At 40.3% G+C, this 16,102-nt stretch overlaps 1 protein-coding gene across 4 annotated transcripts in view; it reads left to right on the top strand.

Moving 5' to 3' along the window:
* WAC (WW domain containing adaptor with coiled-coil) overlaps positions 1–16,102 on the top strand; it is an 87,309-nt gene that overhangs the window by 21,570 nt on the left and 49,637 nt on the right. For 3 of the 4 annotated variants that reach the window (XM_089693829.1, XM_089693833.1, XM_089693828.1), the window contains exons 4-6: positions 11,466–11,560; positions 11,858–11,962; positions 15,421–15,536. In XM_089693829.1, coding sequence (XP_089549955.1) covers positions 11,466–11,560; positions 11,858–11,962; positions 15,421–15,536 — 316 coding nt within the window. The remainder of the gene's footprint in view (positions 1–11,465; positions 11,561–11,857; positions 11,963–15,420; positions 15,537–16,102) is intronic. The other variant, XM_089693830.1, reaches the window with a different exon arrangement.

Consider the following 16,102-nt stretch of genomic DNA (forward strand, 5'->3'; position numbering starts at 1 on the left):
TTTGTGTTGCCTAGGGCAGCATAAAGCCTAAATACACCACTGCATAGGAAAACCTGTTAAACGGACTGTAGTGCGTTACTGAAGAACTGAAAACACATAGGTGTGAACCAGGCCTTAAGCAAAGTTCCCACTTGGTAAAAAAACCAACGCTGACTGTAATGACAACCAGTGCACACATAGCATTAATGCACGCTTTTGACACATTTAACATGAGCTTTATGCACGTTCAGATACCCCAGATGCTCTCCAAGTGATTTTTTTTTTCTTCATCTCACTGATATTAAGTTAACACTTGTCAAGAGCACTAAAGATGCTACAGGTGCATTTATGGCATAGACTTGTTACTGTAGACTTGAATGAAAGGAGCTGGCAAGCGTCTACTCCTCCCAGGCTTGACATGCTGGCTGCCTTACTTAGTGTTGGAGGAGTTGCAAAAACGCCCCTCAAACGCCTGTTTCTAATGCCAGTGTGAACACGGCCTTAGACAGTGGATCTTCACTCTAGCCTCCCCTTTTAGGTTTCAATAAATGGAATGTAATTTTACTTTCCGTATTGAAAAGTTTTGTTAAAGCAGTATTAAAGTCAAAAGGAAACATTTTTATATTGCAGCTTACCAATGTGTGTGTGTGTGTGTGTGTCATTAGTACAGTATTAGCACTGATCGCTGTATTGATGTCAGTGTTTAGTTGGTGTACATTACAGCCATTGTCAGCTAGTGCCAAATTTCCTGTCACATTATCACAGTCCCACTGTAAATCGCTGATCATCGCCATTACTAGTGTCATAGATGCATAAATTCGATTATATATTCCATAGTTTTGGGATTAATTTTTTCTAAAGACAAAATAGTTTGGCCTGGATTTATGAAAAAATTGTATTTAGGCTTATATACACATTGCTGTGCTTCATTTATTTGAATTATGAACAGACTTTTGATGCACACATTATTCAAGTGACGGAGCAGCTCATCTTGTGCAGACCTCTGTGTGTTCCTGTGATGAAGTACGCTGTCTGCTAATCTGCCTAACCTCTATTTGCATTACAACCTATGTGTACAGTTGGAGTAAACGCAGCACCTATGGTGAAAAAGTCTGCTTAAAAGCATTTACATGTGGCCTTAGTGTATAGAAATCCTGACAAATGGATTATAGAATTTGCAAAATAACCTTCCTTAAGCCTCTTGCAAATGGTACTGCTGTTAGAGCACCTGCTTTTTCGATGTAATTTCAGGCGTTTATTTTGTTAGTCTCGAGGGTTTATGCGCTTATTTTTGGCACACATTACTCACCAAAATGCTTATTTTTCCTGTGTTTTTATTTATTTTTTCTGTGGAATTCATAGCACTTGTTTATGTGCCTGTGTGCACTGGCACATTGTAAATAATGGGTTACATTTTGCCTCCCTAAAAAGAAAACCGCTGCACTGAACATTTTCAAGCTGCAGTGTGCAAGAGGCCTTACAAAGTAAATGGTTTCAAAATAAAAAGCATGTCTGACAGCTCACTTCCCTATCTCAGACTGTGTACTGGTTTCAATCGGAGAAGTCATTTGTAATGAAGCTGAATAGGATGTATGCATTGTCAGAGTTGGCATGCTGCCCCAGAGTTTGATTAAAGACTGCTTCTGTGAGGGACTTCTGAGGCAGGTATCACACTTCATCATTTTTGAGAGATCATCAGTGAGAAACTATACTGGTTCAGTAAGCTGTAACATATATATATTTTTTTTTTCGTAAACACAAGCAGTGCTAGTATTTGAATGTGACCTGGTGTGGGCTTCTTACAGTCTCAGTACAGCAGAGCCGCAGTGTGAGAGGAAGAAGCAAAACAGGGAGGCAATCTGTTTATGTGCTAAAAAGAAGCATGCAGATAGGAAGTGAAAACAGTGACAGAGATGAGCAGGTCTGGGTTGACTTGGGCTCAGAGGGTTGAATGATGATGGCTGTCAGAGGACATCAAGCAGCAAGAAATAAAGTACTGTGGGGATGGTCTCTGTAACAAAGGTGAATATTGCAGGAAATCTGGTTGCTTTCTCTGTTTTTTTTATGCATGGTATTCTAGTTCTGCCAGCAAGAACTTTCTTTTCATGCAGAAAATACTTATGCCCATGTGAATGAGCCCTAGAAGTGTCTTTGGCTGATTGAAAGTCAGACACCCTAGGTGTTCATTTATTCATGTGGGAGTTATTTTGGTTATAATTTATCAAAACTCACACTTGCACAGACTGCTGGACATGGCAAAACCTCCCTTTGTGGCACAGGAAATGTCATTTCACTGATGCAGTGCACTGTCTTGACTTTGCTGACTAAGCAGTGAACTTAGATCCTTGCCTAATCTTTTGTGGACTAGGGAACACCACTGCTTTTGTCATTTACTTGGATTATCGTCTGACAGCTGTCTGCTTCTTGATCTCATTGTTTTCTTCATGTGGTCTCTCACTACATATGTTCAGTGGTGGGAGAACTAGAAACCCTGTCACTGTGGAAGTTTGTTCAACTTTGCTGTGTACTTGTGTGTAACTTTTATATACAGACACAACAGTTTAACAAGAATGGACTTACATTGTAACGTAGTAGAAATTGCTATGAAAGTCAAATGTTTTTGTGTTGTCAGGACTACAGCGTAAAGCTGGCCATACATACACTATATTGCCAAAACAGGAACAGCAGCAACTCGGCCACAAAGTGGTAGGCAACGTAAAATGACAGTGGGGTCAGTGCATGCTGAAGCGCACAGTGCGCAGAAGTTGCCAACTGTCTGCAGAGTCCATAGCTATAGACTTCCAAACTTCTTGTGTCCTTCAGGTTAGCACAACAACAGTGTGTAGAGAGCTTCATGGGATTGGTTTCCATGGTCGAGCAGCTGCATCCAAGCCTTACATCAACAAGTGCAATGCAAAGCGTCGGATGCAGTGGTGTAAAGCACGCCACCACTGGACTCTAGAGCAGTAGAGACGTCTTCTATGGAATGACAAAATCACGCTTCTCCATCTGGCAATCCGATGAATGTGTCTGGGTTTGGCAATTGCCAGGAGAACTGTACTTTGTGCCTGAGTGTAACGTTTGGTGGAGGGGGAATTATGGTGTGGGGTTGTTTTTCATGGGTTGGGCTTGGCCTCTTAGTTTCAGTGAAGGGAACTCTTAAGGTGTCAGCATACCAAGACATTTTGGACAATTTTATGCTCCCAACTTTGTGGGAACAGTTTGGGGATGGCCCCTTCCTGTTCCAACATGACTGCGCACCAGTGCACAAAGTAAGGTCCATAAAGACATGGATGAGCGAGTTTGGGGTAAAGGAACTTGACTGGCCTGCACACAGTCCTGACCTCAACCCGATAGAACACCTTTGGGATGAATTAGGGTGGAGACTGTGAGCCAGGCCTTTGCATCTGACATCAGTGCCTAACCTCACAAATGCACTGGAAGAATGGTCAAACATTCCCATAGACAAGTAAAAAAATTTGTAAGAAGTGAGCGCTCCTAAAAAACAGCTGCTAAAACACCAAGAGGTACCAAACACTCAACAGTAATAAATATATATAGTAGAGGTGTAGCGCTAAAAAATCCATATAAAACAGATAAGTATGCCAATATGGCCACAGATATTATTTAAAAACGTATGTCAGACCATAAACGGATAAAATGTCTGATATAACAGCAGATGAACTTGCGACTCCGACCAAAAGTGAAAAATGCGCACTCACCGGAAGCGCATAGGTAATGCACATATATATCCTCAAGGTATAATGGTCAATCCGGTGTACTTTTCCTCATGGTGCAGTCATCAAGCCGTTAAGGAAGCATTTGAATCCACTGGTTCCGGGGATCCTCCTTAAGATTGGTGGGATAATCAGCCTGGATAAGGATCTCCAATTCCTCCGGATATGCTGGGTACTAACTGCTGCCTGTGGGCTTAAAAGCTCCAAATAAGAGCCACTGTCAAGCCTCAAAGCACGCCACGCCTACCTGGTAGGCGTGGCGTGCTTTGAGGCTTGACAGTATTGGTCCTGTGCTGAGTGGCTGGCCAGTTGCCTTGTATACACAGGAGGTCCTGATCACCCCCATGAAAGAAAGCACCTCTTTTGTGGCTCCTATTTGGAGCTTTTAAGCCCACAGGCAGCAGTTAGTATCCAGCATATCCGGAGGAATTGGAGATCCTTATCCAGGCTGATTATCCCACCAATCTTAAGGAGGATCCCCGGAACCAGTGGATTCAAACGCTTCCTTAACGGCTTGATGACTGCACCATGAGGAAAAGTACACCGGATTGACCATTGTACCTTGAGGATATATATGCACATTATGCGCTTCCGGTGAGTGCGCATTTTTCACTTTTGGTCGGAGTCGCAAGTTCATCTGCTGTTATATCAGACGTTTTATCCGTTTATGGTCTGACATACGTTTTTAAATATCTGTGGACATATTGGCATACTTATCTGTTTTATATGGATTTTTTAGCGCTACACCTCTACTATATATATTTATTCCCATAGACACACTCCTAAACCTTGTGGACAGCCTTCCCAGAAGAGTTGAAGCTGTTATAACTGCAAAGGGCAGGCCAACTCAATATTGAAACCTACGGACTAAGACTGGGATGTCATTAAGGTTCATGTGCGTGTAAAGGCAGGCATCCCAATACTTTTGGCAATATAGCGTAGATTTAAATTCGGCTGGTTCAGCACAGACCTGCCAAATTTAAACCCATGTGTGGCCACTGTGGTTGAATAGAGGTTCAATCAATCGACTTTTGTTCAACCATCACTTTTTTGATAATTTTTTTAGAATATGTAAATAGTGTGCATGAACTGGACATAGGTTCACTTTAATTCTGTAATTTGTTCAGTTTTTCATTCTAGCTCAAACTCCTCCCTCTTTTTGTCTCTTTGGGGGTGATTTGTTAAAACTGAACTCGCTTGTGTGAATGGGGGAATCTCTGTTTGTGCGTTGGCTGATCCAAAAAAAAAAAAATGAAAAAATCCGTCTATGGCCAGCGTTAGGATTACCTGATAAACATTAGTTGTACTTAGTGGGTAGTTGACAAATTGATCTCAGCCACCATAAAAAGAAACATATGCACTGTAATACTTGCAGAAATGTTACAATTCTGTTCACGGGGGGACTCAGCAGGATGGCCAGCTGGGAACCCAAAAAAAGAGGATCGGGACTGCCCTATGCAACATCATTGCAGGTAAGCAGGGGTTTGGAAATTTTTGAAAAAAAGACTTGTCCAGGGACGAAATCGGTGTCCCAGTCTACTTGTCCCTCATGACAATCTACTTGTCCACATTAAAAAAAAAAAAAAAAAAAAAAAAAATTTTAACCAAAACCGTATTTAACCAATAGCCGTTTGGTGGCCGGCAAAATGCTGTAGATTTCCGGGTGGATGCCATATGGCGTACTCCCGGGTATGCGCAGTTTTCGCACTTACAGAGCTGCGCAGCGGCGCAATCTGTCACCGGCCGTGTACCTCGGACACGGCCGATGACAGATCTGAGTGCTGGCCCCCGTTGCCGGTACCATGTGACCTGCTGTGACCAATCACTAGTGTCTAGCTGTGAATGGTCACAGCGATCACATGCACATGTCGTGATTAGCTGTGGCCAAATCACAGCTAAGAAAAAAAAAAAAGAAGCCTAAAAAAAGGTAAATGCTTGCTTGCTTATAGCAAAGTACTTCTTTGCTATAAACAAAATTGTGTAAAAAAAAAAAAAAAAAAAAAATACTGATCACTTCCCCAAAGTAGTACAATGTTACTATGGAAACATTGTACTACTTTGGACATAGTAAAAAAAAAAAATATATATATTTTTTCATACTGTCACCAGTCGGTGTCCCTGATCACCGACAGGCCAGTTATATGATGACGCTGTACTCCACTGGTGACAGTATGTAAAAAAAAATTGTGAATTAATTTTTTTAACTTTTTCATTTTTCGAAAAATTATGACAAAAATACAACTTCAAAAAACTTGCCATGCCTGTTATGAAATACGTCGGACTGTCTACTTTGCAAAAAGGGGTCATTTGGGGGATATCTGTACTGTTCTGACATTCTTGGACCTCAAGAAATTAGATTGGCTGTCAGTACTTCAGGATTGATCAATTTTCAGATCTATACCATAGTTTGTGAACTCTATAACTTTCCTACAAACTAAAAAATACATCCTAATTTGGGGCATTTTCACCAGAGATGTAGCGGAATACATCTTGGCCTAAATTTATGAAGAACAATTATTTATTTGCAAACTTTTATAACAGAAACAAAGAAAAACGTGTTTTTTTTTTTTCTTCAAAATTTTCGGTCTTTTTTTGTTAATTTAGCAAAAAATAAAAACCCCGGCGGTGATTAAATACCACCAAAAGAAAGCTCTAGTTGTGTGAAGAAAATAACATTTTATTTTGGGTACAATGTTGTATGACCGCGTTTGCATTTTTTGCACAAGTTTAAATAATCATTTTAGGCCTGAAGATTGGCACTGTAGTGGGTTGTGTGAAAGCTGCCCGAATGCTTTCATCTGACAGGTGATCCTTGCCCCCGTGTCAGAATGTCCGTAGCAGTCCCGCTAAAAGTCGCTGATCACCGTCATTACTAGTAGGAAAATTTTTTTACTGGACATGTTTAATATCAAAAAGTCTAAAATTATTTTTTTTTTCTCAAAATTGTTGGTTTTTTTTGCTTATAGCGCAAAAAATGTAAAACGCGCACAGGCGATCAAATACCACCTAAAGAAAGCTCAATTCATGGGGAAAAAGTACGTAAATTTCATCTGGGTGCGCCGTTGCTTGACTGCGCAGTTGTCAGTTAAAGTAACGCAGCTCCATAACGTAAAAAATTGCCTGGTCAGGAAGGGGGGTAAATCCTCAGGAGGGCAAGTGGTTAATTTTGCCCATAGTTGCACATTACATTTATATGTACTTCCATGGGTATCCTCTGAAGATGGGGTTACCCATAAATATGAGATAATTAGGATCCAGCTGTTTGTGTAGTGCAACTGAAATGAAAAGCGGGATCAGGTTTCCGTGGGCTGCATTTACAATCACAAGCTAGACACCCATAAGTCTGAACTTGGTAGTATTGCAGGTTTTTGCAGATACCATGGATTCCATGCATTTTAGTAATACATTCTTGGAGACTTGTTTGACAGAATGATTCTCATTTCCTGCTTACTGTTTAAAAAAAAAAAAAAAAAAATCAGTTTAAGAACCTGAATTCACACATAATCAATAGTTGTGTTTTAAGCATCAGTTTAATGTCATTTGTTTTGGTGCATCTACAGTTAGTGATCAGTTGCATCGTATTCTGGTGCTTGTAAAGTGACCAGCTCTGTGCTCAGATGTGTTGTGTCAGCATTGAATGCAGAGTTGCAGGACCAGCCTCGCTGGGATTTTGGGAGGTTTAGAAGGATGAGAAGTATGGCTTTACTTTTTTTTTTGTAACATCAGCTATGTGCTTGTAGGGGACCCTCCATATTTTCAAAAATACCTGAGTGCTACAGCTATTGAATTTTGGAACGGAAGTGTTGTAAACCAAATGAATCTATGAAGTAGCTTTCAAAGTGTATTTCAGGACCATACATTTAGTATTGAGTAGAGTACGGAAATGTCAAACACTTCAAAGTATGTTCTGAAAGGCACAGTGAGTCCTTTGGAAAATATTACATTTTGCCACAAGTTTTTGGGAAATGTGGAGAAATTTTTTTTTTTTTCTTTTTCACAAAGTTCTCAAGTTTATTAAGGCATTATCACACACAGCATGGGCATACTTAGAATTTTACCCCAAAATGCATTCTGCTACTCCTCCCAAGTATTGGAATATCACATGTTTGAGCCTTTTTGCATGTTTGGACTGGTCATATACCAGACATTGTATCTAGGGATGCACCAAAATTTCGGTGGCTGAAACATTTCAGCTGAAAACATCGCTATTGGCCTTTGGCCAATATGAAAATAAGCACCGATACAGATGCCCAAAATAACCCCGCCTCTGCCGCCACCCACCACTGCTCACTGGTTCTCAGCCTTACCTGAGAAACTATCGAACGATCCCAGCCCTGGGCATAGAGATCAGCGAAGGAAAGATGGCCTCCACTCATCTCTATGCCCTCGGAGGATCGGAGCGATGTCACTTGCTGCTCCGGCGCCTTGTTTTTTTTTTTTTTTTTTTTGTTCTAATGCTTTACATTGTAGAGGACAGATGTAAAGTCTTATTGACCCCATAGCTCTTCATAAAGAGGACCTGTCACTACTTATTTCTATCAAAGAGATGACTGCATTCCTTGTGATCAGAATAAAAGTGATTTTTTTTTTTTTTTTTTTTTAAAGGGACAGTGTAATAATAAAAAAAAAAGTTTAAAGTGCATAGTGTGAATGCATACACAAGTGAATGTAAAACATAAAAATGCTGCGCTACATTCAAAACAATTATGTGAATGTGGGATCCAACATCTCAAATCAAAAATGTGACAATAATGATAACAATATAAATCTATACGTGCTTACTGATAATCAAAATATCAAAAAATCACCCAAAAGATGAGAAAAACAAAACTGTATATATACGTATGTGCATGAACACACATACATATAATTAAATCACACGTGCATATTGTGAAGTGAAAAAATAACCATAATAATGATACACAAGTGAGGTATCGCCACGAACATAAGAGCAATAATTTTAGCACCAGACCTCCTGTAACTTTATACTGCTAACCTGTAGAAATTTTTAAAGCGTCACCCATGGAGATTAAGTACCGTAGTTTGACGCCATTCCACAAGCATGCACAGAAATACTGCTACAGGACAGCACAGGTGCACAAAATCACGTGTGTGTATGTATGTGTATGTATATATATATATGTATATATATATATATATGTGTGTGTGTGTATACACACACACACACACACACACACACACACGCGCGTTTTTGCATTTCCGGTTATGGGGAACCAGAACAGTGCAGTGTTGCTTTGGTGACGTACTGTTATGGGATTTGTTTGCAGCACAAGCTGTCTCTGATTATAAGATGCAGAAGTACAATGTCACCATAGGCCGTACGGGTAGGTCTTTCTGAGTCCAGGAAGCTCCTGCCCAGCCAATTTATATGCAGTGGCTGAGCAGGAGGTGGTTAAAACGGACCCTCCCTTCCCCATTTATTAAATCTGACCACCTCATATTACTAGATATTTGTGGAATAGAACAAACTGAGTTTCAGCTAATTTTTGGAGGCCTGGTGAGAACAGAGCTAATTCTACAATACTGAGCGTATATCGTGGATAAAAAGAAAAAATCAAATGTAATAATCTGTTATTGACACATGTCCATCTAACCTTATTGAGAGTGCATTCCCTATTAGATGTTTGTATATACTGCATTGTAACTATTGGTATTAAACCCAAAAGATAACATTTGTTATATTGCAGCTTACCAATTCCTGGTTGTGATGGCTGTGTTTTTTTTTTTTTTTTAAGCTTTCGGTTATTTTCATTTGGTGATCTTGCCAGTAAGCAGCAGTTACAGGGATGAGACAAACCATTGACAGTGGTGCTTACAATGATCAGCTTTTATTTGTGTAAAACCTTTATCCCAAAAGAAAAAAATGCTGCTGTAACTGCTTATGTAGTTTGACTTCAGTGTTAGTGTATCCAAATCTGCTAGTGCATCTAAATATGGCCGTAGATGGAGAGCATTTTTAACGAAAATTGTTAGAAAAGGTCTTGGGAAAATGTGTAAAAACTTTCTCAAAACCTTCACAATGTCTTTTACAGGGATGTTAAATGAATTATGTCATCCAGGCTCCACTTGCCCATCTGCGGACCCGGGACCAGTTCAGAGGGTGCCGGCTGTTATAGGGGAGGGAGGAGAGCAGACACATCTGACTTCCGGGTCACCATCGACACCATCGAGGGTGGGAATAAATGTAATGCAGCGTGGTGCTGGAGACAGGCAAGGAGGTGATAAGGAGATAAACAGTGCAATGTTAAAAATATTAAAGTTTTAACCACTTGCCCTCCAGAGGATATACCCCCCCTTCCTGACCAGGCCATTTTGCTGTGTTACTTTAACGGACAATTGCGCGATCATGCAACGCCGCACCCAAATTAAATTTGTCCCTTTTTTTTTTCCCTCACAAATGGAGCTTTCTTTTGGTGATATTTGATCGCCTGAGCATTTATTTTTTGCGCTATAAACATATAGATATTGGAATTTATTATTTATTTTATACTAGTAATGGCAGCGATTTACAGCTGGACTGCCACTGAGATCCCCAGCGACACTAATGCAGCGATTATTACTGACACTACTGATGGCACTGGGCACGAAGGGGTTAACATCTGGGGCAATCAAAGGGTTAACTGCTGTTTTACAAACTGTGCTGTGTTTTACTGTGTAAGCGTGCTGCTTTGTATTGCTCTGCTATGCAGAGCAATACAAAGCAGCATGCTGGTGCTGACAGGGGAGAGATCTGTATTGTTTACATATAGACCTCTCCTCATCAGTGTTTCTCTGCAGGTATGGTGGGGAATCTCCGGCTGGGACCTGGTGATCAACCGCTGTAGCCGCCAATGGCGGCGCGCGCCCCCCCACCCGGAAATATAAAATCACGTGTATATATACGTGATTTTGCGCAGCCCTTCTGCCCTTTTAGAAGTAGTTCTGCTATAGGGTGGTCAGAAAGCGGTTAAGTTGCCATAAAGCCCCTTTTTGTTTTTAAAAGCTCCAGACATTCATTAAAGCACCTCAGATTTAAATATATTTTTGGTTCAAATGTTTTTATTTTTTTATCAGGACAAGTAGATTGTCATGAGTAACAAGTAGTATGGGGAACACTTTTTAGTAGTTTTTTCAAAGATTTCCAAACCTCTGTTTAGAAAGATTTCATTTACTTTTAACATTTGGTTTTGCTATGAAAACCATACTCTGTTAGAAATTTGTTCTGGTATTTTTCATCCTGCTCCTTTGAATTTTCTTGTCTCTGTGGTTAAAAACAAACATTGATTTGACCCACTGATGAGTGCAAAAAAAAAAAATTTTCTTTGAACATTCTTTTCCTTGGAATGTTCATTCAAAATTCTACCCATCTATGGCTGCTCCCCCCAGACTCGCAATGCAGCTGTCCATCTTTTGTGCTCCTTCATCCAGAGTGGGGTCACTCTAATACAGAAGGGGATGTTACTGGTTGGATTACTTGAAAACCAAGGGAAAAAGCCTAAAGAAAATTGATGCAGCCACAACATTTAATGACTGGTAAGCTGTAATATTTGGTATATACTTTTTGGTTTCTTTCCTATGTTTTCCTGGCAGCACAGTTGTATATTATTTTGGATAAACCGTTGGCATAGATAGTGCTCTCAGAAAAAGACAAATAGTGAATAGTTTGATTCCACTGCCTAATTATTCCCTGACATTTTATTTTTACCTGGTTTTAACTTTTATTTTTTTTTTTAATAAATTATTTTCTAGGGACCAGCTTTTCTCCGCAAGAAAATTCCCATAACCACAGTGCTCTTCATAGCTCAAATTCACATTCTTCTACTCCAAGCAAGACATCTGATTCTGTAAGTGGCATTTTCAGTATGCAATGTAAATTGTAAATGATTAGCAGAAAGTGTTGTTTTACAGTGTAGTATATATGTATAGCCAGATTTCTAATTTATGTTGTAAATAAAATAAGGAATGAGTGAAAACCGTGTGTGTGTTTGTGCTTTTTGTCATTTTGGAATGCTGTGTTTTCGCATCCTGTCCCAGAGATGCAACATGAGGGTATCTTTTCCACATGAGTAAAACCCTCTTTTTAGACAGTAGTTGCTGGAACAATTGTCCCTTTTTTGGAAGACTTTTTCTTTGTTTTACAGAGCACCACAACTATACCGGATAAAATAAAAAAGAAAAACATTTTGGCTTTAGATATTTTAAAGCTGACCAAGCCTCTGCCAACTTTAGGTTTTCAGTTGTGTAAGGTGAGCGAATTTTGAATGATATAGCACTTGCAGAAGAAATGTTCCTACTCTATTGCCTAGGCAAACAGGCAGCACTTCTGTTCCTAGACTCTGCCTTCTGTTGTTTATAGAAAGGAGTAATGCCTAGTACACACAATGAGAGAGTCAGCCAAAAGTAACTGCTTTCGGAGCAATTGTTCGATTATCTAATCATTAGTACAGAGCTTCCGACATCTGATCAGGACAGTTCAGGCAAATGTTTCTGGAGGAACGAGTGAAAATCCTTCTCGTTTGATAACAGAACAACCGATTTTCGTGTGATGAGAGTATTTGTATGAAAATATTCGAGGGACCATGACTGCACATGATCGGAAACGAAAAAAATTAACTCAAAGAAAGAGGCAATGAGAACAAATATCGTGTAATATGAAAAATGTTCTGAAATAGGATAAATTGCAATTTGACGTTTTATAACCCTTTTTGGATCGTGGCTAGGCGTGGCTAGGAGAGGGGTGACACTTAAATTACATCACTTCTGATTACACGCTAGATCGTAGTTACATACTGGGAAGTTGTATTCTGTTGTAAAAAAATGTTTTTGTATCTTTTAATAACCTCTTTGTTTTCAGACTAGCAAGCAAAAATAGGACAATCTTTGCACCTTTTTTTTTCTCTGTTATAAGCTTAGGATTGGTCAGTTAAAGCCAGCTCAGTGCTGAGATCCCACACATTGGCTGCAGTGTCATGTACAGTGTCTCACAGAAGTGAGTACACCCCTCACATTTTTGTAAATATTTTATTCCTTTTCATGTGACAACACTGATGAAATGACACTTTGCTACAATGTGACGTAGTGAGTGTACAGCTTGTATAACAGTGTAAATTTGCTGTCCCCACAAAATAACTCAACACTCAGCCATTAATGTCTAAACCGCTGGCAACAAAAGTGAGTACACCCCTAAGTAAAAATGTCCAAATTGGGCCCAATTAGCCATTTTCCCTCTCCGGTGTCATGTGACTCGGTGTTACAAGGTCTCAGGTGTAAATGGGGAGCAGGTGTTAAATTAGGTGTTGTCGCTCTCACTCTCTCATACTGGTCACTGGAAGTTCAACATGGCACCTCATGGCAAAGAACTCTGAGGATCTGAAAAAAAGAATTGTTGCTCTACATAAAGATGGCCTAGACTATAAGAAGATTGCCAAGACCCTGAAACTGAGCTGGAGCATGGTTGCCAGGACCATACAGCGGTTTAACAGGACAGGTTCCACTCAGAACAGGACTCACCATGGTTGACCAAAGAAGTTGAGTGCACGTGCTCAGCATCATATACAGAGGTTGTGCTTGGTAAATAGATGTATGAGTGCTGCCAGCATTGCCGCAGAGGTTGTAAGGGTGGGGGGTCAGCCTGTCAATGCTCAGACCATACGCTGCACACTGCATCAAATTGGTCTGCATGTCTGTCGTCCAAGAAGGAAGCCTCTTCTAAAGATGATGCACAAGAAAGCCCGCAAACAGTTTGCTGAAGACAAGCATACGAAGGACATGGTTTACTGGAACCATGTCCTGTGGTCTGATGAGACCTAGATAAACCTATTTGGTTCAGATGGTGTCAGGTGTGTGTGACGGCAACCAGGTGAGGAGTACAAAGACAAGCGAGTCTTGCCTACAGTCCAGCATGGTGGTGGGAGTGTCATGGTCTAGGGCTGCATGAGTGCTGCCGGCACTGGGGAGCTACAGTTCATTGAGGGAACCATGAATGCCAATATGTACTGTGACATACTGAAGCAGAGCATGATCCCCCTCCCTTCGGAGACTGGGCCGCAGGGCAGTATGCCAACATAACGACCCCAAACACACCTCCAAGTCCACCACTGCCTTGCTAAAGAAGCTGAGGGTAAAGGTGATGGACTGGCCAAGGATGTCTGCAGACCTAAACCCTATTGAACATCTGTGGGGCATCCTCAAACAGAAGGTGGAAGAGCGCAAGGTCTCCAACATCCACCAGCTCCGTGATGTTGTCATGGAGGAGTGGAAGAGGACTCCAGTGGCAACCTGTGAAGCTCTGGTGAACTCCATACCCAAGAGGGTTAAGGCAGTGCTGGAAAATAATGGTGGCCACACAAAATATTGACATTTTGGGCCCAATTTGGACATTGTCACTTAGGGGTGTACTCACTTTTGCTGCCAGCGGTTTAGGCATTAATGGCTGTGTGTTGAGTTATTTTGAGGGAACAGAAAATTTACACTGTTATACAAGCTGTACACTCACTACGTCACATTGTAGCAAAGTGTCATTTCTTCAGTGTTGTCACATGAAAAGAGAGAATAAAATATTTACAAAACTGTGAGGGGTGGACTCACTTCTGTGAGATACTGTAGGTAGCTGTGTCTTGAGGGGATGAATTTTATTGAAAATATCAAGATAAACCAGTACCCACTGGAGTCACTAATTGCTTACCCATACATGACAATATTGTTGACAATTGAAACATGGTGTTTTTTTTGTTTTTTTTATGTTAATAAGCTGTGCATTGTCACAGAACTGTTTATCCTTATGGATGGATCAGTAGATAATATTAACCCCTTTGTGCCTAAGGGTACAACAAATGTTAATGCCTAAACACAATTTTGCAACTTTGAGATGTGTTAGTAGAACCATACATATAACTACTTTGTGCAATATAAAGGGAGACAATACAGCAACAATACAGTTCAATACAAGAGGGATAGGAGGGCCCTGCTCCTTGGAGCTCACTATGATAGCCAATCAGAGGTTATCACAGTGATCAGGTGATCCTGAATCGTTATTTCTGGCTCCCGATAGTTTGTGTGATACCCTGGTCTCTCAGGCACGCTCCCAGCACAAAGCCTAGTCCAGTGGGACCGCATATTGGCATACGCTTGGTAGGAAGGGGTTAAGATGTTCAACTTTTATTCACCTTTATGCTAAGCACGTGCTGTTATTTTCAGTGAGTGTAGGTCAGCATCATAACTAATCTTGCACAGTCAGTGTTGGTCTATATTTTTGTACTTGCTTCTGTGACCCTATGCTCTGTGATTTATTTTCACCAAGCAAAAAATTCTGGATCTCTGAAAAAATGTGCTAGATAAATTGCTGGGTGCTCCTTGATGCACAGAGATGGAAAAGTGTGCTGAAATGATTTGGCTTGGTATGAGCAAGAGCTTAGTACAATGACCTTAGTTCTCTTTGGTGGCTCCTCCAGGCAGGCTCCTCGCTTATTTTGTGGTACAGCAAACTCTAAAAGCTGTAAAACAGAAGTGTGGTGTGGTTTGCACAGGCTCTTGCTGTCAAAGATAAAGGATGAAATTTGAAGTGTGTGTGTGTATGTGTGTATATGTATGTGTGTGTGTATATATATATATATATATATATATATATATATATATATATATATATATATATATTAGTACCTAATTGTGGATAATTGAGTTTTGCTTACCTTTTTATTCTTTGCAGGCTTATGATCCAGCAGATGACTGGTCTGAGCATATCAGTTCCTCGGGCAAAAAATACTATTATAACTGCAGAACAGAAGTGTCCCAATGGGAGAAACCGAAAGAGTGGCTGGAAAGGTCTGCATTTATCAGATAATCTATACATTGCTATTGCATCTGTTGTATCCTGTTTCATGTCTGTCTGCTACTGCTTAAAGGATAAGTTCACTTTTTATGAAAAAATAATAAATGCAGATATTTTTATAGAAAAAAGTACAAATGTCAGGCTTCTGCAGACTTGTCATCCAGCTTTGTGCCCGGACCTCTGTATGGGCTTTCTGTGAGAGCTGGAGGAATTTTTTTATGGACTATGAGGCGCTTATCAGTCCATTAAGAACAAGAAGTCTGGTGGAAGATGGGACTTTATTTATTCACACATCTCTATGAGTGAATGATGTGGCTGTCACAGGGAAGGGAGAACTCTGGGGTTTAGGAGGGGTGGTGCTGGAACATGTTACACCATATTCAGGATGTAGCATGTAACATGTTCCAAAGGTGAACTTGGCCTTTACTGATTCTTATAAAAAATTTTTTACAGTATACAGTAGTAGGCCTGTTCATTATGCTGCTGCACAACTGAAAACTACTCTTTATTGCTGGCTTTCGGAACCGTAAAAGTAGCTGCCAAGCTGTACAAGTTTTAG

Source organism: Staurois parvus, unplaced genomic scaffold (assembly GCF_062004578.1).
Source record: "Staurois parvus isolate SC_StPar_1 unplaced genomic scaffold, SC_StPar_1.0 ptg000636l, whole genome shotgun sequence".
NCBI classification, from domain to species: domain Eukaryota; kingdom Metazoa; phylum Chordata; class Amphibia; order Anura; family Ranidae; genus Staurois; species Staurois parvus.